This window comes from Myxocyprinus asiaticus, chromosome 33 (assembly GCF_019703515.2).
Source record: "Myxocyprinus asiaticus isolate MX2 ecotype Aquarium Trade chromosome 33, UBuf_Myxa_2, whole genome shotgun sequence".
Lineage (NCBI taxonomy): Eukaryota > Metazoa > Chordata > Actinopteri > Cypriniformes > Catostomidae > Myxocyprinus > Myxocyprinus asiaticus.
Genome location: NC_059376.1, coordinates 31,939,215 through 31,961,403, shown reverse-complemented (window position 1 = coordinate 31,961,403; position 22,189 = coordinate 31,939,215). Strand labels below are relative to the sequence as shown.

General features: G+C 38.1%; 1 protein-coding gene across 3 annotated transcripts; it reads right to left on the bottom strand.

Moving 5' to 3' along the window:
- Nucleotides 1–1,218: 1,218 nt before the first annotated feature.
- Nucleotides 1,219–20,341, bottom strand: tnni3k (TNNI3 interacting kinase). 3 transcript variants are annotated; one of them, XM_051669187.1, is made up of 26 exons: nucleotides 20,232–20,341; nucleotides 19,904–20,012; nucleotides 19,526–19,611; nucleotides 19,226–19,323; nucleotides 18,403–18,513; nucleotides 18,125–18,160; nucleotides 17,795–17,893; nucleotides 17,567–17,705; nucleotides 14,721–14,865; nucleotides 14,478–14,582; nucleotides 14,113–14,207; nucleotides 13,777–13,926; nucleotides 13,554–13,640; nucleotides 13,361–13,417; nucleotides 12,934–13,026; nucleotides 12,540–12,597; nucleotides 12,263–12,457; nucleotides 11,767–11,871; nucleotides 11,498–11,550; nucleotides 10,238–10,290; nucleotides 9,370–9,502; nucleotides 9,050–9,159; nucleotides 4,989–5,048; nucleotides 4,358–4,527; nucleotides 2,973–3,052; nucleotides 1,219–2,825 (listed from the first exon to the last, which is right to left on the bottom strand). In XM_051669187.1, the coding sequence occupies exons 1-26, from the start codon at nucleotides 20,269–20,271 to the stop codon at nucleotides 2,749–2,751; spliced, it is 2,544 nt and encodes an 847-aa protein (XP_051525147.1). In that variant the 5' UTR covers nucleotides 20,272–20,341; the 3' UTR covers nucleotides 1,219–2,748. The 3 variants fall into 3 exon arrangements, with proteins under 3 accessions (XP_051525147.1, XP_051525148.1, XP_051525149.1); XM_051669188.1 differs by lacking the exon at nucleotides 18,125–18,160; XM_051669189.1 differs by lacking the exon at nucleotides 18,125–18,160 and having other exon boundaries at nucleotides 18,460–18,513.
- Between the last annotated feature and the right edge of the window lie 1,848 nt (nucleotides 20,342–22,189).

The window sequence follows — 22,189 nt, the reverse complement described above, 5'->3', positions numbered from 1 at the left end:
GAGTGTCAGTCCTGTTGGTAGGGAGGCTATCAAAAGCCCACTGAAAATAGATACCACAGAATGCACAAGGCACAAATAATTTAATTATTCATGACATGGAGCCCTCCTGCTGGTCAGGCTATTCTAGCAGTACACCAACACGCTTTCGATACACATACTGTACTTTAATTAAGATAATTTGCTTTAACAAAAACATAAATCCCAGCACTTTCCTCTGTGATCGTGTTCTTGATTAGTAAACCAGGGCACTTTAACTTGCGGTTGCACAGTTTGATGTAAATGAAATGGACACTTTGCAGATTTTGGGATTTAGTTGAATGGTGATCTAATGATTTTACATAGAATGAACCATTAAGTACCATTACTCCAAATAAATTATGATGATATGATTTGTTTACCTTTGACACACACTACTTTGTTGTTTATTGTCTGTTTTATAAATTATCATGGTGATTATGAGAGTTAGAATCAAAGTTTGAGACGTTTTTAACCGAGACGCAAGGCCAAACTACTAAACTGCTTCAATTTAATAGTGCCTTTGCTGTTCAGTGACATCAGTCGTGAGCTTTTTAAATTAGCTATCAACCTGTTTAAGTCCATTTGCTTGTCTAAAATGAAGTGACTGTTTGCTTTTGAAGTAATAAAATACTGAAAAAAGTATTTTGTCCTAATTTACCAGATATATACTTTACATTCAGACACCAAAAACAATATCTAAAAAACCCTTTTACAACAATAACAATAAAAGCTTTATGACTTTTGAATGTCTCCAAAACATAGAGATAATAGTATGTACGCTGTACACTACATTTCACTGTGGACTCTTTTCACATTTCCGGGTTTGGTGCTTGGAAACATGAGAGACCATAGCTAATATTATTTTTGCATTTCCATTTGCTTCAACAGCAAAAGAAACAAACCACTATTATGTTTTGAAGGCATTCCAAAAGATAAAAAAGTAAATTAAAAAAAAAACAGAGAGAGATGGTTTACAGCAGTAAGAAGAGTGAAAGATGGCAAATTTACAGTCACTCCCTCAGTGGCTGTATATAAAACCCCATCGCAGCAGTGCTGACTTTTTTTATTATTATTATTAATGCCAGATTAATATGACACAAAGAATAGTGTACTGTATATTAAATGTATATTAAATAATTAAAACATTTAAAATATAAAAGATTTATGCTGCTAAATCAAGGAGTCATCACAGTCTGTGAAAAGGGTCCACTGAAAGATTATAGATTTATAAAAAATTAAAATAAAAATCTCACACACACACACACACAAAGAAATTACAAAAAAATTATCTAAATCAATCACAATAACTTGAAAAAGTCATGATTATACACTGGCGGCCAAAAGTTTGGAATAATGTACAGATTTTGCTGTTTTGGAAGGAAATTGGTACTTTAATTCACCAAAGTGGCATTCAGCTGATCACAAAGTATAGTCAGGACATTACTGATGTAAAAAACAGCACCATCACTATTTGAAAAATGTCATTTTTGATCAAATCTAGACAGGCCCCATTTCCAGCAGCAATCACTCCAACACCTTATCCTTGAGTAATCATGCTTAATTGCTAATTTGGTACTAGAAATTCACTTGCCATTACATTAAACACTGCTGAAAGCTATTTAGTTCGTTAAATGAAGCTTAACATTGTGTTTGCATTTGTTTTTGAGTTGCCACAGTATGCAACAGACTGCCATGTCTTAAGGTCAATATTAGGTCAAAAATTGCACACAAAAAAAGAAACCGCTTTCTCTAGAAACTCGTCAGTCAATCATTGTTTTGAGGAATGAAGGCTATACAATGCTTGAAATTGCCAAAAAACTGAAGATTTCATACAAAGGTGTACACTACAGTCTTCAAAGACAAAGGACAACTGGCTCTAACAAGGACAGAAAGAGATGTTGAAGGCCAGATGTACAACTAAACAAGAGGGTAAGTACATACATAGAGTCTCTAGTTTGAGAAATAGACGCCTCACAAGTGATCAGCTGACAACATTGGACAACAGATAATTGGAAATGAGTGTTATGGATCTTAACCCCATTGAGCTTTTGTGGGATCAGCTAGACTGTAAGGTGCGTGAGAAGTGCCGACAAGACAGCCACATCTATGGCAAGTGCAACAGGAAGCGTGGGAAATGTCACCTGAGTATCTGGACAAACTAGCAGCTAGAATGCCAAGGATCTGCAAAGCTGTCATTGCTGCACATGGAGGATTTTTTGATGAGAACTCTTTGAAGTAGTTTAGTTTTTTTTCAAATTGTAATAGTAATTTTCACGTTATTAATGTCCTGACTATACACTGTGATCAGTTGAATACCAATTTCTTTCATAAGAGCAAAATCTGTACATTATTCCAAACTTTTGGTCACCAGTGTATATGTGAACTGAGTGTTGGGTGTTCTGCCTTATTGATGTTGTTCTTATACTGTAGCACCCACTTTGGATTAGTCATTAAAAGATAGTCATATTGTGTGTGTGTGTTTGGACAAATTTTGAACCCAGAAGAGACCAAAATTGGATAAAACCTGCCATTGGGGACATTTTGGGATGTCCTCATTTGGAAAAACAATCCATACATAAGGATTCTTAAAATTCTAATAAAGCAAAACATTTTCTGTTAGGGTGTGGGGGTTAGTTTTATATAAAAACAATGGAATTTTCTGGTATGTCCTCATTTAGATAGCTGAGCAAATGTGTTTTGCGTGTGACGTTCTTTGGAGAGTTGCTGCTTCTAGTTGCTGTCCTCAAAGCTTCCATTACTGCTGCATGAATGGAAACGCATGGTACTCAAGGGATCTGACACGTATCCTGCAGGAACAGCATGGAACACAATGAGCAACATGCACACAGTGTGCAACATGTAAAATACAGCCGCCCACTTGTTGCACCATATGAGAGCTATTTATATATATATATATATAATTAAGCTAGTATGTAAACACATGTATCACAAACCATTTCTGTCAATGGGTGGAAACTGCATGTTCCTCCTCAGCTCATCCAGGGACAACCCCTGCGAGGATCGCCGACCAGAGCTGTTGGAAAACAGAGGCTTTAATGAGATTAGTATTGGTTTACTCTAGAGACCACAGAACAAGCATGATTCTTCTGCGATATGAAATTTTAATTATGCTAAATAGGATACACTTCTGTTTTCTTTGTTGTTGTCATATTAGCTCAGTGAGGCCTTGCAGAATTTGTCCTGCTTAGATCATCCTCTATTGAATTTGTTTTCAATTTGGTCATGCATGCTATTAATTTAGCACAACTATACTGCTCATACCATCAAATGACCTGTGTTGCTCAATTTGGTCACCTTAAACATCATGTTGCAAAGACTATAGCTAATTTTGGCTCAACAGAAGGAGTCCATGGTAGTAATTTTCTCTCTTGTTGATTTTTTTTTTTTTTTTACAGTTGCCAGTTTCCCTAAACTTCACAACACACACATTCATCACCACCCATAAAACATTAAGAGATGACCACCAGCAAAGGTTCTCAGTGTGAGTGTCATGCAAGTTTCACTGCATTTGCTTTCATGCTTGTTTCCTAGCAACAGCACTTCACACTAATGTGCAGAAGTGTTTTGGTTGAACTGCATGGCATTGACCAAACAAAAAAGCATGGTGACCTGACTCCTACTAATGCACTGGTATGACGTACTGGCCATGTAATGCCTCCGTTTAAATTCAAATTTGTTTTCTCAATAATGTCTCTGTAGTTAATAACATGGCAATAGGCTGGTAGGGGGCTCTTCTAAGCAAGAGCATAGCCAGGAAATTACTTTTGGTGGGCCTCATTAAAAAGTGAATGTGGCAAGTTTTCGCACAATTTTTTTTTAACCAGATTTTCCTTAATCAGGGCCGTTTCAGACCATACTGGCGCACTAGGCGAGATCCCTGTTGGGGGGTGTTTGGGGTGCGTGGCAGCAGCCTCCTCTTTGGTGCCCCCAGCAGGTGGTGCGCTAGGTGACCACCTAGATCACCTATGCCTAGAAACGTCCCTGTCCTTAACAAAAGAGAAGTGTAAAGTTCTTTCACACTTTCAGAAATCAGAATTTATACATTTTAAAACTATTTTAGAAATATCTATTTGAAGTCAAAGAATAATCTCTAATATTCTGCTTGGCTACACCACTGCTTCTAAGCAAATACAACTACATTTCATAGTCTAACCTTCATGGTCTTGGGATTTTTCGAAAATACTGAACTGAATATGCTGACTGCAAACATTTTACACTTGTGGCCCTAGCTTGATAAAATGTTTGCTCGTTTAATGGTCATGTTTCTGAGTGCTACTGCTATGATAGTTATATGATGCATGTGTGCTTGTATGTGTACTTTTGGCTCCAAAATGCATATGCGCGAGCATTGAGGGCGTATTCCAACTCGAAACGTGAGCGGAGGGCAGCCACATGACTTCGTCCGGGACTGCCGCGTGCCACCAGGCAGTCCATGGAGGAGGAGGGGGATAGAGAGCCACTGCTGTTACTTGAGGCCGGAGACATAAGCTGGACACATGCAAACATATAATGGGTTGACAGAAAAATAAAGAAATACAGAGGATGCAAAAGTATACAGTATATTCAAAATGTTTAAACATCTATTCACTTTCTTGCAACAATAAAACTTGCAGCTTTGAAATATGTATTCTTTCAAGGAACAAAGAGGTCAGTGTGTGACATTTCGATCTTCCATTGCTCACACGTCTTCTCATCATCCAGATTCGCAGGTCAAAGTTCACTAAACTTGAACGTTTGAACACAGCGGAATGCGAAATGTCTGCGCACGAGCTTGTGTTTCCAGTCTCCTGCATTCAGATTCATTTGAATGAAGTGAATGGAATGCAAAGTGTAGTGTGACCGCACCTTTAGTCGAGGCAGTTCAACTTTAAATCTAAAATTTACTTTGCCTCATTGTGATACATAAAGCTTAAGGTGTACTTTCCTAGTGTAATGTGTCTCTGATTTACCTCCACATTACACAGGCATTCCTCCAGTTTGGCTACCACCTCAGAAAACTCAGGCCTTTCCTGAAACAGTGTAAAAAGAAAAATTGAGGATATTCATCAGAAAGGTTTGTTTAGAATTTCATTTGAAAACTATTCTCTGGCTATCCAATCAGCCGCTCTGCTGAAGAGGGCTCAATGATCGCTGCCCACGCATCATTCAAAGAGGAGGACTTCAAAAGACCAGACTCATTGGTACTTCAGAGGAGTGAGACACAAATAAAACACATGAAGCGAGACAAGAGAGGTTGTGAATCACAAGGAACTACTGTGGTCTTGAGCTGAATAATATTTTCTGCTTGTTTTCGCAATTGTATGATGTGTTGACTTATTTCAGCATATTCTTAACTGACAGTTTGTACATTTGACAAATTCCTATATGTAACTACAGGTGCATCTCAATAAATTAGAATGTCGTGGAAAAGTTCATTTATTTCAGTAATTCAACTCAAATTGTGAAACTTGTGTATTAAATCAATTCAATGCACACAGACTGAAGTAGTTTAAGTCTTTGGTTCTTTTAATTGTGATGATTTTGGCTCACATTTAACAAAAACCCACCAATTCACTATCTCAAAAAATTAGAATATGGTGACATGCCAATCAGCTAATCAACTCAAAACACCTGCAAAGGTTTCCTGAGCCTTCAAAATGGTCTCTCAGTTTGGTTCACTAGGCTACACAATCATGGGGAAGACTGCTGATCTGACAGTTGTCCAGAAGACAATCATTGACACCCTTCACAAGGAGGGTAAGCCACAAACATTCATTGCCAAAGAAGCTGGCTGTTCACAGAGTGCTGTATCCAAGCATGTTAACAGAAAGTTGAGTGGAAGGAAAAAGTGTGGAAGAAAAAGATGCACAACTAACCGAGAGAACCGCAGCCTTATGATTGTCAAGCAAAATCGATTCAAGAATTTGGGTGAACTTCACAAGGAATGGACTGAGGCTGGGGTCAAGGCATCAAGAGCCACCACACACAGATGTGTCAAGGAATTTGGCTACAGTTGCCGTATTCCTCTTGTTAAGCCACTCCTGAACCACAGACAACGTCAGAGGCGTCTTGCCTGGGATAAGGAGAAGAAGAACTGGACTGTTGCCCAGTGGTCCAAAGTCCTCTTTTCAGATGAGAGCAAGTTTTCATTTGGAAACCAAGGTCCTAGAGTCTGGAGGAAGGGTGGAGAAGCTCATAGCCCAAGTTGCAGTGTTAAGTTTCCACAGTCTGTGATGATTTGGGGTGCAATGTCATCTGCTGGTGTTGGTCCATTGTGTTTTTTGAAAACCACAGTCACTGCACCCGTTTACCAAGAAATTTTGGAGCACTTCATGCTTCCTTCTGCTGACCAGCTTTTTAAAGATGCTGCTTTTATTTTCCAGCAGGTTTTGGCACCTGCCCACACTGCCAAAAGCACCAAAAGTTGGTTAAATGACCATGGTGTAGGTGTGCTTGACTGGCCAGCAAACTCACCAGACCTGAACCCCATAGAGAATCTATGGGGTATTGTCAAGAGGAAAATGAGAAACAAGAGACCAAAAAATGCTGATGAGCTGAAGGCCACTGTCAAAGAAACCTGGGCTTCCATACCACCTCAGCAGTGCCATAAACTGATCACCTCCATGCCACGCCGAATTGAGGCAGTAATTAAAGCAAAAGGAGCCCCTACCAAGTGTTGAGTACATATACAGTAAATGAACATACTTTCCAGAAGGCCAACAATTCACTAAAAATGTTTTTTTTATTGGTCTTATGATGTATTCTAATTTTTTGAGATAGTGAATTGGTGGGTGTTTGTTAAATGTGAGCCAAAATCATCACAATTAAACGAACCAAAGACTTAAACTACTTCAGTCTGTGTGCATTGAATTTATTTAATACACGAGTTTCACAATTTGAGTTGAATTACTGAAATAAATGAACTTTTCCATGACATTCTAATTTATTGAGATGCACCTGTAGTCCCTTATATATTCTTATGGTAGTTGAAATGAAATACTTTTGGAAATTTGACCATGTTGTCCACGACATGGCATATTCCATCAAAAACTATTTTAAAAAGCAAAGCTAAATTAAAGCACTGTTCAAGCTGCTAACATCTTATTTTCCTGGCTCTGCCTAAGTGTTGCTCAGCAAAAGCTCTGTGCTCTAGAGAATAGTGTCAAGCTGCACTTGGTAGCAGGGCACATTCCTAACAAGCACACTTGATACAGCTTCAGCCATGCACCTGAGGGACCAGCTGTGAGAACACCACATGGTTCTTGTACATGAACAAACACCTGGCATAGGTTAATTGTACGGAGATGTGGAAGGCTAGCAACAGGTTGCTCACGAACAGGAAAAGAAATACAATTTGTCCTAGGCTCCAGGAAATCTGATTATAACAGGCTCAGGGGCACACATACGTAGTTCTTGAATTGGAGTTTCGCAATACATTTTGCTTCCTTATTGTGACATACAGTATATATGTGTAACAGGAAATTAACTGAGAATAAATGTAGGGTGGGTGTAATGATGAGTCAACAATAAACATGGTAATACAGACAGGCAGGGGTCAATAACCAGCAATAGCAATATCCAAGGCAATCCAGAGAGCTAGTCAATAAACAGGCAAAAGTTCAGGGCAGGCAGCAGACAATTACAGGTTATATCCAGGTAAACAAAGCAGTAACAGTAGGCAGGCAGCAAGGGGTCAAAACGGGGTAAACAGTCCAGGATCATACACAGGTAAGGCAGTAAACTTAGATAACACTCAGAAATGTCAGACAGGGGAAAAACAAGGCTTTGCAATAACAGAGAGTGAGAGTGAGTCTTAAATAGCTGAGTAAATGGGAAACAGGTGAGCAGGTAATCAGTGCCAGGTATGGGAATTATGGGAAATGGAGTTCAGAGAGTTAAATTCAATACTCAAGTGATGGCGCCCTCTGATGGTGAGTGGAAGGAACTACAGAGGCGGGATTCGTGACAGTGGGAATTAGAAGGTGGGCATTACATAGAGAATAATTGACATACAGTGCCTTCCATAAAAATTTGAACAGAGACACTGTTGCCTTATATTATTTAATATGCCTTATTAAAGTAAATTAGGTCAAATTTGAAATTAAATAAGATACAGTATTGGGTCACACCTTTATATATTAGGTGTCTTTAACTATTATGTATTAACATTAAAATATATACAATACAATGTATTAATTGTGTAACTGTTACCAGTCCTACTTGACCCACTCCGAGCAGGATTCCAACTGGTGATCCCCGGCATGGGAGGCAGACGTGCTAGCAAGGAGGCTAGAAAAGCCATGGCCTCTAGCCTCAGTCGCTAGTGCATCTCTTAAGGCCAGGAGAGTGAGGCTTACACACTGCACAGCTATCACATACCAGCTGGCTACCGTTACATAACTACATGTTGTACTGCAAAATTCTCACAAAATTTACATTTGCTGCTACTAAGGTTGAGGTACAGATAGATTTAGGAGTAGGGGTAGGCTTAGGGTTAAGTTTAGGGGTTAGGGGTAAGGTTAATTGTGCAACTAAAAATGTAATTAAATGCAGGTACTTGAAATGTAAGTGCAGTGCAACAACACATTTGTACATAATAAGTGCATTTTATCAAATGCATAGTAATTAAAGACAACTAATATAAAGTAGGACCCAATATAGTATTTTAACATTGTCAAAATTAAATAAAAATAAAAAAAATAAAAAAATGTAAGCCCCAAATTGATTTTAAGCCACAAATACTGTTGATGTGCATAGTAGAACTCTTGTAATAGAAGTATATAGGGTGAATGGAAAGAAATGTCAGATTTGAAGTCTTATGAATATCTGTTTTTATACCCTTTAAATTTACCCTTAAATTTACTTAGGAACCAATAAACCTCATCTTAATATAAACAACATAAAACTAATTAATCCAAATTAAAAATGTTCTTTTTTTACACACATTTGCATTTTCTTTGCATATCTCTTGATCCCACTTGTCTTATCGGGAGCACGTGGGCTTTATTAGAGCTAAATGTGAGCCACTCACCTCAGGACAGACATTCCAGCCCCTCATCAGCAGTGCTGAAATGGGTTTAGGGATCGAGTATCCAACTGGAGGACGGACATGATGATAGGCCATATCTGCAGCGGCTGCAGCTACAGGGAGTAAACACAGATGGGGCAGGGCCTTTTAATTTAAATATTAATAATACCCAACTCTATAAGTCAACTGGCTATACCATAAAAATGAAGATAAAAACTCACGGGAAGACTGAACTTAAAGCTTATAACCCAATATAAAGGGCAAATAACATTGTGTGAGTCATAATTTAGGTTTATTATAGAAGTGGATAGAGGGTGCAGTGCCTGGTTTGAGATGGGCAAATGGAATCTCCCCTGTGAGCAGCTCCCACAGGCAGAGGGCATAGCTGAACATGTCTGCTTTCACAGTGTAGCGTGTACACTGGGTAAACACCTCTGGGGCCATCCAGCGCAGGTTCTGCAAAGCATCAGGAGAGCGCATTGATGAACACAAACACTATGTGACTTACTAAACACTTGCTAAATCCAAAGGACATTTATACAACCCTCTAAGGACATTCTGACGTACGTAATGTGACGTATGAGAATGCCAAAACCACAATGTAAGCAGAATGGAAAATTGCTTGCATGTGCTGAATGAATTAGAGGTGGTTATTTCTTTTTTTCTTTTCTTTTTTCTCCCCAATTTGGAATGCCCAATTCCCAATGCACTCTAAGTCCTCGTGGTGGCGCAGTGACTCGCCTCAATCTGGGTGGCAGAGGACGAATCTCAGTTGCCTCCGCGTTTGAGACCGTCAATCCGCGCATCTTATCACGTGGCTTGTTGAGCACGTTCCCACGGAGACATAGCACCTGTGGAGGCTTCATGCTATTTTCCGCAGCATCCACGGACAACATGCCATGCACCCCACTGAGAGCGAGAACCACATTATAGTGACCATGATGAGGTTACCCCATGTGACTCTACCCTCCCTAGCAACCGGGCCAATTTGGTTGCTTAGGAGACCTGGCTGGATTCACTCAGCACATCCTGGATTCGAACTCACGACTCCAGGGGTGGTAGTCAGTGTCTTTACTTGCTGAACTACCCAGGCCCCGCCTAGAGGTGGTTATTAATACATAACCTTTTCTAGGTGTTAATTAATAAATAGATTAACTAAGCACACAGAATGTCTGGAGAGGACGAACGCACTCCAGGTTGTTTGGTCATATTGTCTTCATCCATTGACAACAGGAAGCGCGACTCTGCAGAACAGTACAAAAACATTTCATTACATATACAATGGGAACAAAAGCCTGAGACCACTCATGAAAATGCTTCTATTTTTATTTTTCTTATGAATTAATGATTTTTTTTCCATCACAAATTATATTTAAATCAAAAAAAAAAAAGATGAATTGAATGTTTCCAGAATGATTTAATAATGTTTCGAAAAGTATCTTGTGTTTTTCATTGAAAGCAAGAAACTCTGACCTTTAAAAAAAATAAATAATAAAATAAAATCTAAATTGTTTGCTTATTTTGACCAAAAAATAGTGCAGAATCTTAAACATTTCATCTGCATTTTATGTTATAATGTTTCTTTTTTTTTTTTAAATGTTTCAAAATCCTAAAACTTTCTTTTAATTGTGTATTTATGTTTTAAGGAATATTCCAAGTTCAATACATGTTAAGCTCAATCGACAGCATTCGTAACATTATATTGATTAACACAAAAAATATTTGTACTTGCCCCTCCTTCTTTAAAAGAAACTCTAAATTCTGGGTTACAGTGAGGCACTTACAATGGAAGTAAATGTTCCCAATCCGTAAACGTTAAAATACTCACTTTTTCAAAGGTATAGCCAAAAGATGTGAACAATATGCGTGCTAACTTGATTTTAGTGTGATAACATCTCTTTCTAACCTTTTCTGTGTAAAGTTATAGTTAATTGTACAACTTCGTTGCCATGACAATGTAATGTCAACAAACCCTAAAACGACTGTAAAAATTACAGTTTAAACAACTTTACAGCTCAAATAATACAAAGTTTAACAGAAGAATTAATGTATTTATTTATTTATTTGTTTTTAGCGCCATTTCCAGAAGAATTAATGTAAATGCATTTATAAGACTATAAGCTTCACATTTCTGCATTTAAACCTTCCAAAAATTGGCCCCATTCACTTCCATTGTAAGTGCCTCACTGTAACATTTTCCCTTTTTTTTTTTTAAAGAAAAGGACGGATGAGTTAATTTTATTTTTGTGGTAATCAACATTATGCCACAAATGCTGCTGATTAAGCTTAACTTGTATTGAACCCGGAATATTCCTTTAAATTAAATTGCCAGATTTGCTATGTGGTCTCAGACTTTTGGACCCCACTGTAGAGTTTATTTACAGTGATAGTGAGATAAGACCTTGAACATGTGTCATATTGTCTTAAGTTGTGTTGTGTGGCTTTCCTTACCTCCAAAATCAGCCACCACAGCATGCCCATCCTCATAGAGTAGAATATTATGACTGAAAAGACACCACCAGGTGAATGGAGGTTTAAAACACAAAGTTCACAATACTGTTTCACCACTGCTGCCAGTGCTATTATGTCATGTTAGTGGAACTTAAAGTATCCCGATTGTCATTTAATAGGAAGGTTTAAACAATAGGAGAGTGGTGGACTGAGAAACATCAAGATTATTGAATGTGCATGATGAGCATGTGATGATAATAGTGACTAACCTGTTGAGGTCTCTGTGAATGATTGGTTGGGTCAGATTGTGCAGATACTCCATTCCTTTGGCCACATCAATGGCAATGATGAGCTTGGACTGCAGATCAATGATCCTGGATGTTAAGACATCATTAAATGAACACCTACTCCCCGGCTGATCAATGCACACACCTTTCATTCCAACTCAAACAGATCAATGAGACGATCACCTCAAACTAAATATGGAGCACTGAGAAGAAATCAGAGGCTTAGTAGCAGTGATGCAGGTCTCAGTCTATAAACAGACCCTGATGTTGCTTCAGCTTTCTGTTCATTACTGTCACATTTTATGTAAGGGGTATACGTAATAGCTTTGACAACAATTTGATTTGCTTGCAATTCTTTCCTGAAAGATGCAAAGGATCATGAAATCTTTAAATAAATTGGGCATCTGGATTTGGTGGATTTTTTAAATGTACACTGCCTCAATGCCTTAAGCCAAAAACAGGAGAGAAGTATTCTCACCTTTTTTGCTCATGCAGCAGTGAGAACAGGGATCCTCCAGACACATACTGGGTTACTATGGCGAACTGACTGGGGTCATCCAGACACGCCCCCACAAATTGGATCACACAGGGGTGGTTGAGACGACACAGGATGGACACCTCCCGACAGAACATATCAGTGTCTGACTTTGAGCAGTATGTGTTTGCACGGTAGCTGTGAAAAAGAGGTGATGGAGTCTGGGTTACATCGATGAGTGGAAAATCAGGAAAAAACAAGTGTTTAAAAACACTCTTACCGTTTAATTGCGACTATCTTATTGCGGCACCTTCCTCTGTAGACTTTTCCAAAAGAGCCTGTGGTTGAGAGATTTTTTAAAACAAAGTATGCAATTCAATACAGCTTCAAAATTCACGTTTGAGTTATGAAAGTGTGTTGTAGAACAAAACATCCATGTATCATCAAGTACTGTTCACCAAAGATGTTATTTTACTCATAAATCTAAAACTCCCATTGTAAAACCCCATAGGAAAATCCCGATGGAACCCATGGCAAATTCTCTTCCGGGTTTGTGGACTAAAAAACTGAACAGTTCTATGACACTCATACATTTTGCAGTGTGGCTTAAGCATTCAAACACTTTTTGGGGCCGCTGCATTGTAGACTTGGGGTTTATTATTAACTTGACATACCTGATCCAATGATCTCGTTAAACTCTAGCTCTGACAGTTGAAGGTGGAAGTTTGATGGAAGACTTGCTCGCAGCAGAAGCACATCTGCCTTCTCTAAGGAGGGAAGAGGGTCAACAGGGGTTTGTTTGTTTTATACCTTCACATCAAATGTCTTATAAAACTTTAATCATGATTCATTTAGCTTATGTTGTATACATCCGCCAATCAGTCATGAAAGATGGCTCATATTATTTGTACTGTAATGACTGGCAGAGACAAACTAAAGGCTTAAACTTAAGCAATTACAATGTGGGATGTTTGGATGTTTAGAGTCTCTCAGAGGATTTGGTTGTCTATGGGAAACAGCATTTCAGGACATAAAAAGTGTATCATAGCAACAATGATCCAGTGAGTCAGCTGTTTGTGTGTGTATGTGTGAGTGCAATACCTTTAGCCATGCTTTTAATCTTTCCAAGGGGAGAGGGGACAGAAACATAGGATCCGTCTGTAACCGATCACACAATTCACAATTAACAAAATTACCTTTTTCTATCCTTAAAACTCACATCAGCAACAGAATTTTCAACATAGCCAATTTACAGTACAAATGTGCTAGACCAAATGTATTGAGTGTCTCATACCTCCTCCTGGCTGGGAGTATTCATTGCAGGGTGAGTCCTCCTGGGGTCGTTTGAAGTGTTTTAGCAAAGTAACAATGGCATCGTGGCCTGGAAAGAGCACAAAAAACAAAAAAAAAATAGCAAAAAAAAATTGTTGGTTTATTTCCGTCCCTATAGAATTCAGCCTTTAGAATTACAGTTAGAAAATGTTACAGAGAGATAGATGTATGGATGGATAGATAACCTTTCTCATAGGCCCACATCAAGCATGTCTGTTCATCCTTTTCCCCACTTGAACGACTGGGGTCACAGGCCACCAGGTTCATATCTGCCCCGTTGTCCAATAGGAACTGGACGAGACGGATGTGTCCATGGAAACATGCACTATGTAGACCTGTCATTTCATAGGTCATAAGGCTAGCAAAATAATTCACAGTAAGCCTGTCTTTAAAAAAACCTTTAGTGTGACTGATACAGAAATTTCAAGACAGATATTGAGAGCAAAACATATTTACAAATTATTGTCAGTACAGCTGATGTTGGGATTAGATGTAAAGCACAGATTTTGTTGTCATACAACCTGTGTGTCCATCTCGTCCCTGATGGTTGATGCTTAAAGCATTCTGACTGAGCAGATACTTGACCATTTCCAGGTTCTTGCCATAGGTGCAGGCACTAAACAGGACAATTGGACCTCAGTTAGTGTACCAATAGTGTGAACTGTGTACCACAGCGGTATAATCTGTGATGCTCTATAATATATCTTATAGAGCTAATATGTCTAATATATAAACAAGTCACATTTACTTGAATTATTCTTGCTACAGCAATATTAACTTCTTTTATATATCCATATAATGCAGAGAATAATAATGATGGCTAATTCTTTTGTAAAAGAAACTAAGCAGAGTGAGGTGGTCTGTTGAACTGATGTAGGAACTTTACCTGTGAAAAGCTGTCTCACTAAAGATGTTCTCCTTAGACAGACTCTCCGTGCCAGACAACTGAACGATCTCTTTGACCACATCAAACTTTCCATTGTAGCAGGCTCTGGCAAGGAATATGAGACTCAAATCAGAATCGCTATAACTGTTCTTTGTATTACAGATTTTTTCATTCCTCTTTAGTAATTTGTTGAGTTTAACTGCCACCTTGTGTTGTGTGTGGATCACTCTCAGGTGAACTCACAGGTGGAGAGGTGTGTCCCCGTAGATGTTGACAGAGTGAGGCTGTAAATCAAAGCTGCCCTGAAGCAGAAAACGGACGACCTCGTGGTGTCCAAATCGAGCGCAGAAATGAAGGGGAACGTGGTCCTCGTTGTCCTGAGCATTGACTATATTGGAGAGACAGAGTCAAGATAAAAGTCTATATGTAATCTTTTAATCAATGTTAGATTATTATGTTGGCTTGTCAAAGCCAACATACTGATCTACTTTTTAAGCTTATTTATAGTAGTTGGCTTGTCAAAGCCAACATACTGATCTACTATATAAGCTTATTATTATTATTCTGAGCCAAAATTTAAACTGTATCTCCTCCTAGAGCTTTAAAGCTACAACCACCAAACAGACCTTCAGACTGTTCTGACTCGGATACTTCCGGTATTCCCGTATCGGACTTCCGAACTGGACTGATTTTAAATTGACTCCCATTCAAGGTGTGAAAACTTTTCCCTGTAATAACTCCTTTAGAGGATTCAATCTACTTACTATCACTCCATCACTCTCTTTTCTATCTTTCCATTACTCTACTCTTTTTATTCTCTTTCACTCCATCACTTTAACACCCTAGCAACTGCATACAACCTAGCAACCATTTAGTGCACTCTAGCAACCAAAACCCATTGACTGCCATTCAAAATGGCTTAGATGGATATCTTCTGATATCTCTTAAATTTGATATAGCAGAATAATATTTAATAAAGGAATAGTTCACCCAAAAATGAAAATTGTCTCATTATTTACCACCCGCATGCCATCTCAGATGTGTATGACTTTCTGTCTTCTGCAGATCACAAACAAAGATTTTTAGAAGAATATCTCAGCTCTGTAGATCCATACAATACAAGTGAATGGTGACCAAAACTTTGAAGCTCCAAAAGCACATAAAGGCAGCATAAAAGTAATCCATAAAACTTCAGTGGTTTAATCCTTGTCTTCTGAAGCAATCCAATCGATTTTGGTGAGAAAAGACCAAAATGTAACTCCTTTTTCACTTTAAATCTTGACATCAGCAGTCTCCTTGGAGATCATGATTTCAAGCTCAATTACACTTACATTACATCTAGCGCTCTGTGCATACGTCAAGCACCAAGTAGTGTAATCGAACTTGAAATCATGATCATGCCTAGAGACTATAATGGCAAGATGTGCAGTGAAAAAAAGAGTTATTTTTTGGTCTGTTCTCATCCAAAACCGATTGGACCGCTTTAGAAGACAAGGATTAAACCACTGGATTACTTTTATGCTGCATTTGTGCTTTTTGGAGCTTCAAAGTTTTGGCCACCATTCACTTGCATTGTATGGAATTACAAGCTGAGATATTCTTCTAAAAACCTTTGTTTGTGTTCAGCAGAAGAAAGAAAGTCACATCTGGGATGGAATGAGGGTGAGTAAATGATGAGAATTTTTATTTGGGTATGATCTATTCAATTTAATAGGTTGATGGTGAATAATGTGTTCATGTTCTTTCATCAATATCAAGATTTTAGGTTAAAATTTATATGAATGTACTGTATATAGAAAAGTCTATATACCTAAGTTCCTGTGGTTCACTGGTCACAATATCTTCTCAGTTTTTCACAATTTTAAACACCTTTTGCCCTCACTACTTAATTTTAAATGGTCCTGTGGTGTGACAAATTAATTTTGAAAAACTACACATTTTTCATGCAGTGTCTCTATTAATATAAGGTCAAAAATGCTGCATACAGAATAATTATAAAAGCAAAATGCTGTTTAAAGTAGTTTTAGATAGTAAAGCATAGTAAAGCATTGTATAGCATGTCACACTGCAGAACATTTAGACTTTTAACATGGCATTTTAAACTTGATGGTCAAATGGAGAAAGAAAAGCAAATGGAAAAAGCAAAAGTCAAATGATAAAGAAAAGCTATTGGTATATGAATTAAGAAAAGCAAATGCCAAATGTTTTTTAAACGCAATTTAAAAGGTGCATTTAGAAATTATTAATATACTATTTTATTGGGGGCCTGGGTAGCTCAGCGAGTATTGATGCTGACTACCACCCCTGGAGTCACGAGTTCAAATCCAGGGCATGCTGAGTGACTCCAGCCAGATCTCCTAAGTAACCAAATTGGCCTGGTTGCTACAGAGGGTAGAGTCACATGGGGTAACCTCCTCGTGGTCGCGATTAGGGGTTCTCAATGGGGCACGTGGTAAGTTGTGCGTGGATTGCGGAGAGTAGCATGAGCCTCCACATGCTGGGAGTCTCCACGGTGTCATGCACAACGAGCCACGTGATAAGATGTGCGGATTGACTGTCTCAGAAGCAGAGCAACTGGGACTTGTCCTCCGCCACCCGGATTGAGGTGAGTAACCGTGCCACCATGAGGACCTACTAAGTAGTGGGAATTGAGCATTCCAAATTGGGAGAAGAAAGGGATGTAACAAATTTTAATAGAATACTATTTTATTATTACATTTCGTTATATTGTAAACATTAAATACATGATTTGTTAATGCACAATTCTACTGTTAAAGTATATATTTTACATGAATTAAATAAACAAATTTAAATGTGTCTATTTATTTGTCCATTTATAAATTGGTTTATTTATTCACATTTTTATTTTCAAAATAATAAACTGATCATTTATTCCTTCATTATTTTTTAATTGGCACCCCTCAGCTTCCATAGTCAACTACGCAAAAACATTTTATGACAATTACCCAAATACATTTTTACATATGTATAAAATATAACATTAGTATTTATTATAATGACTATATTATAATTGAAATATGCAATAGATAGTAGACAACTGGCCCAGGGCAAGATCTTCAAGCTCTCACCATCAGTTTTGCTGCTGTCATCCATCAGCAGTTTGACGATACCCAGAAAGCCTTTAGCAGCAGCCAGATGTAGCGGTCTGTCCCCCACCTCTCCACTCGCATTCACATCAGCCCCAAATTTCATCAGCAACTTGCACAACTGTCCCGCAGGTAAATTATGAAAATGTTATGATCAATCTGGTAAGTACTTGTCAGACATTTATATGGTAGAAAACAAGCATCTCTGACCTGCTCATGGCCAAAGTATGCTGAAATATGAAGAGGGGTGAAGAACACTGCATCCTGGACGTTGACATAAGCCCCATGTTGCAAGAGAATATCAACAGCCTTGGGAAAATGCAGGTAAAACACAAAGATTAGTAACAAATGCTCCCAACTTTCAGTTCAGAAATGTTCCCACAGTTCTCTAAACTTCTTAATTTTCATGAATCTACAACCAAATATAGATCATTTGAGGCAGTTAAACTTTGTAGTTCTGTAATAAAAGGTAGTGGGATGCAATTGCCAGTATTTAAAGGGATAATTCACCAAAAAATGAAAGTTCTATAATTTACTCACCCTCATGTTGTTACAACCTGTTTGAATTTCTTTCTTCTGTGAACCATAAAAGGAGATGTTAGGCAGAATGTTTAGTTTTAGTCACCATTCACTTTCATTGCATGAAAAAAAAGAAGATGCAATTAGCCTCTAACATTCTGCCTAACACCTCCTATTGTGTTCACAGTATAAAAAAAAAAAAAGAAAACGAAAAAGTACATTTTGACAGTTTTCATTTTTGGGTTAACTACCCCTTTAAGTTAAGTAAACTGTACTGTTAAAACAGATCCAGCAACTACCTCAAGATGGCCAGCCACAGTAGCTATATGCAGGGCAGTGAGGGCGCCATACCCCACCTGCTGTATGTCGGCTCCACCATGTAGCAGAGCAGTAACAAGTTCAGCGTTATCCTATGACAGACATATCAAAAGCACTCAGCATTCATCTGCTGGCATGGGGTCTGCAATGTAATACCATTAGCTTTATACAATCAAAGCACAATCCAAAAAACCTGCTGGAATCTGCAACAGACTGTAATAGTCGTAAAGATCTGGGTATAAACCTCTGCAGCAGAAATGCCAGGATGTGTGGTATGCTATATTGTCCAATATTAAAGGGACAGTTCACCCCAAAATAAAAAGTCTGTCATCACTCACTCTCTCTCATGTTATTCCAAACCCTTAACTTTCTTTCCATGGAACACAAAAGGGGATGTTTGGCAGAATGTTAGTCTCAGTAACCATTCACTTTCATTGTATTGAATAAAGAAGCAACAAATGTGAATGGTGACAGAAGCTTAGATTCTGCCAATCAACATGAACAATAAGAAGGTGAGAATATTATGACATTATGATTTTTTATTTTTGGGTGAACTATCTTTTTTCAGCACTTATATTGCAGTATGTCCTGTTTTAGTCATCATGAGAAAAACAGGTTCAGTCTCTCTTCATAAATGCAGTATCTGGCAGTTTTTTCCAACTCTTATATGGGCGGCATCCATTTTCGTAGACATTGTCATTTGAGCACTTCATAAGCATGCTTAATGTGACTAATTTCCAGTACACAGAGTTTCAATTATTCAAAAGACGGGAACACAGCATCCTGAATTAACCTTTGACTAACCTTGTATGCAGCCAAGTGCAGAGCAGTGAATCCATTCCGAGTGAGTCTGGATGGCCGCAGACCTTTCAACATGAGTGTCCTGATATGAGCTTTATTCCCTGGTACCAAATAGAATTAGAGTAGTTATAAAAGTTAGAATAACATCCATTTTATGGAAGTCCTATGACAGTGAAATAAAATGATTAAGCATGCAGCTCAGTAGGGGAAATTCACTCCTACAGAGTTAATGTTACCGGTAATTTATACTTTAAAAGTTAATAGATGACATACAGATAACTGTTGAGCATGTTTTGGCTCTACCTCCACATATACAGCAGAGATGCAGCAGGGACAGTCCACCCTCTGTGCGATAATTCAGGTTCACTTTACTGAATGCCTCATCTGAGCTGTGTAATTATAAAAACACAGAGAAATCAGTAATTCTATTTGCTCAGCACCATTTTAACATAACGCCTTATAATTCTGAGGATTACTAGTATTTAGGGACACACAAAAAGATACACAATCTGTTATATCTCAATCTGATATTCAGTATACTTCACATTTACTCTCTTCTTATGGTAATGTAATTATAATGTATGTTGAGACCTTCATGCTCATTTGCTGAAACGGTTTACACACTAATAATAGTAAAATACAAAGGAGCCTCACAAAGATTGTAGTTTTAAACAATCTCACCTGAAAACATGTTTGAGTTCCTTAAACTCCTCCTCTTTAATTCTCATGTCCTCCTCCACTCTTTCTATTATAACTGCATATGACTCACTCACTTTCTTCTTCCACTCATCTATGGCACAAAAACTTTGCATCAAGACCACAACACCACATGAACACAATATACATGTAATGTAATCCCAAATATGGCATACAGAAAAACTTTTACTCACTGTCAACAATAGACTGAAAATATCATCGAGGATTGAAAGAGGGATTACATTACAATACTTAATCTGCAATTAATAGAACTAATCAAGCAGTTAATCATTTCATCAAAGCTCTTGTTTACCTGTACATGTCTGAGTGGGTCTTGATTTATAATTCCCCATTGCTATGTCCGCTTTGAAGCTTTGTGTGTTGAAGGTTTGTGGGAAAGTGTCATGCAGCAGTAACACTACTCTCTTTCACAATAGGGAAGAGTCTAATAAGGGATCACGGTCCCCTGCTAAAAATACATCTGCCTCAGTATGGAATGCGACAACAATGACAACTGACCTATCTGAGGAGCTGTAACTACTACAGAGTGAAGCCACGGTCAATTTCTCTCTTCAGAGGACAGATACATCAAGAGTCGCCGACTGGTGTGCAATTGACTTGGAACTGACAAAAACAGATGTGTTCAGATGTGTTATGTGTTCAGTACAGGAATTAAATTCCAAATGCAAAATATAGCCTAATGCACTTGTTTAAAATGGACAACTTTCATTCAGGTCATATCAATGAATACTGACGTGTATTGTTGTTGTGTCTTATGTAGTGATCTTGTTAAGATTAAACATAGACATTAATGGTTGGTTATTCATTTTGCTCAACAGAATTCTTTCAGGGTCTTACCAAACCTCAACCAAACAATGGCACAGCCTAAGACAGGCATCAAAGAAGTTTCCTTTCATGGTAAAAGTTTTTTATTTGTTATCGATATCTTTTTTAGAACCTAAAAAGTGCAAGAAGTGTAAAGTTAGTCCTTCATCAGTGTTGACCCAGATAAAGGGATGAGCTGAAAAAGTTTGGCCCACTTTTTGCACTATATGCACATTTTTAGCCTTTAAATAAAGATTGTGTAGGATGTCCCCCTCTATATTGTCAAGCTCTTCATCCTTTTTTTTTTTTTTTTTTTTTTTTGTATTGCTTTTGAGTTTAGGCGCCTGATAAACCCTCACCGAGCACTTTAGGAACACTATGGTCCAAATAAAGTGCCCAACGTGGTCTTCTACTTGTTGTAGCCCATTCGCCTCAAGGTTCAACGTGTTGTGCATTCTAAGAGGCTATTCTGCTCACTACAGTTGTACAGAGAGGTTATCTGAGTTACCGTCTGGCCATTCTCCATTGATCTCTCTCATCAACAAAGCATTTCTGTCCGCAGAACTGCCATTCACTGGATGTCTTTTTTTATATTAGATCACATTTTTCCCCATTCTGATGGTTGATGTGTATATTAACTGAAGCTCCTGACCCGTATCTGAATGATTTTATGCATTGCACTGCTGCCACATGATTGGCTGATTAGATAACCACACAGATAAGTACTGTAGGTGTACAGGTGTTCCTAATAAAGTGCTCAGTGAGTGTATTTTGAACGTTATAACCCCTTGATTGATGTTTGGCAAAGATGCTCCATGTTATATGTTATCACAAAGATTAAAAATTTACAGCATATTTTTAGGGCTGTCGGTTAAACGTTTTTAGTGTGATAGGTCTTCCTTCTATATTTTAAACACTCATGAAAATGCGTTACGGACGTGACCGTTATGGACGCTTCATATCAAATCATATGTATGTCAATGAGAGAATCACACCCATCAGCACTCCTGCTTTTACTATGATTATTCTGATAGATGACTGATTATTGCTTTGGTCTCTGGCTTGTTTCATGCCACTGCATTTATAGCCAGTATTTGAGAAGGGACCATTTTGACAAACTTTGTGATTTGATCTGTAATATATGAAAATAATTACTGCGCTACTCTGCGTGTTCCGCTTTTACTCCCGCCAGAGCACAACGTCATAATAAACTAATTAATATTCATAAGCCACGCCCCTAAACATTCGCTCATGACCCAGAGAGCCGCAAACTACCAACATACAGTATTTGATCACAGAAGACTCGCCAATGACACATATTTTGAAGCTTGTCCAATAAAGAACAAATAGTAAATACATCAGCCCTTGAATGGACGTTAGCATGAATGTAACACAGACAGAAATAATTTTGTTTAGAATAGTCTACATACAAAAATTGCCCGTGCC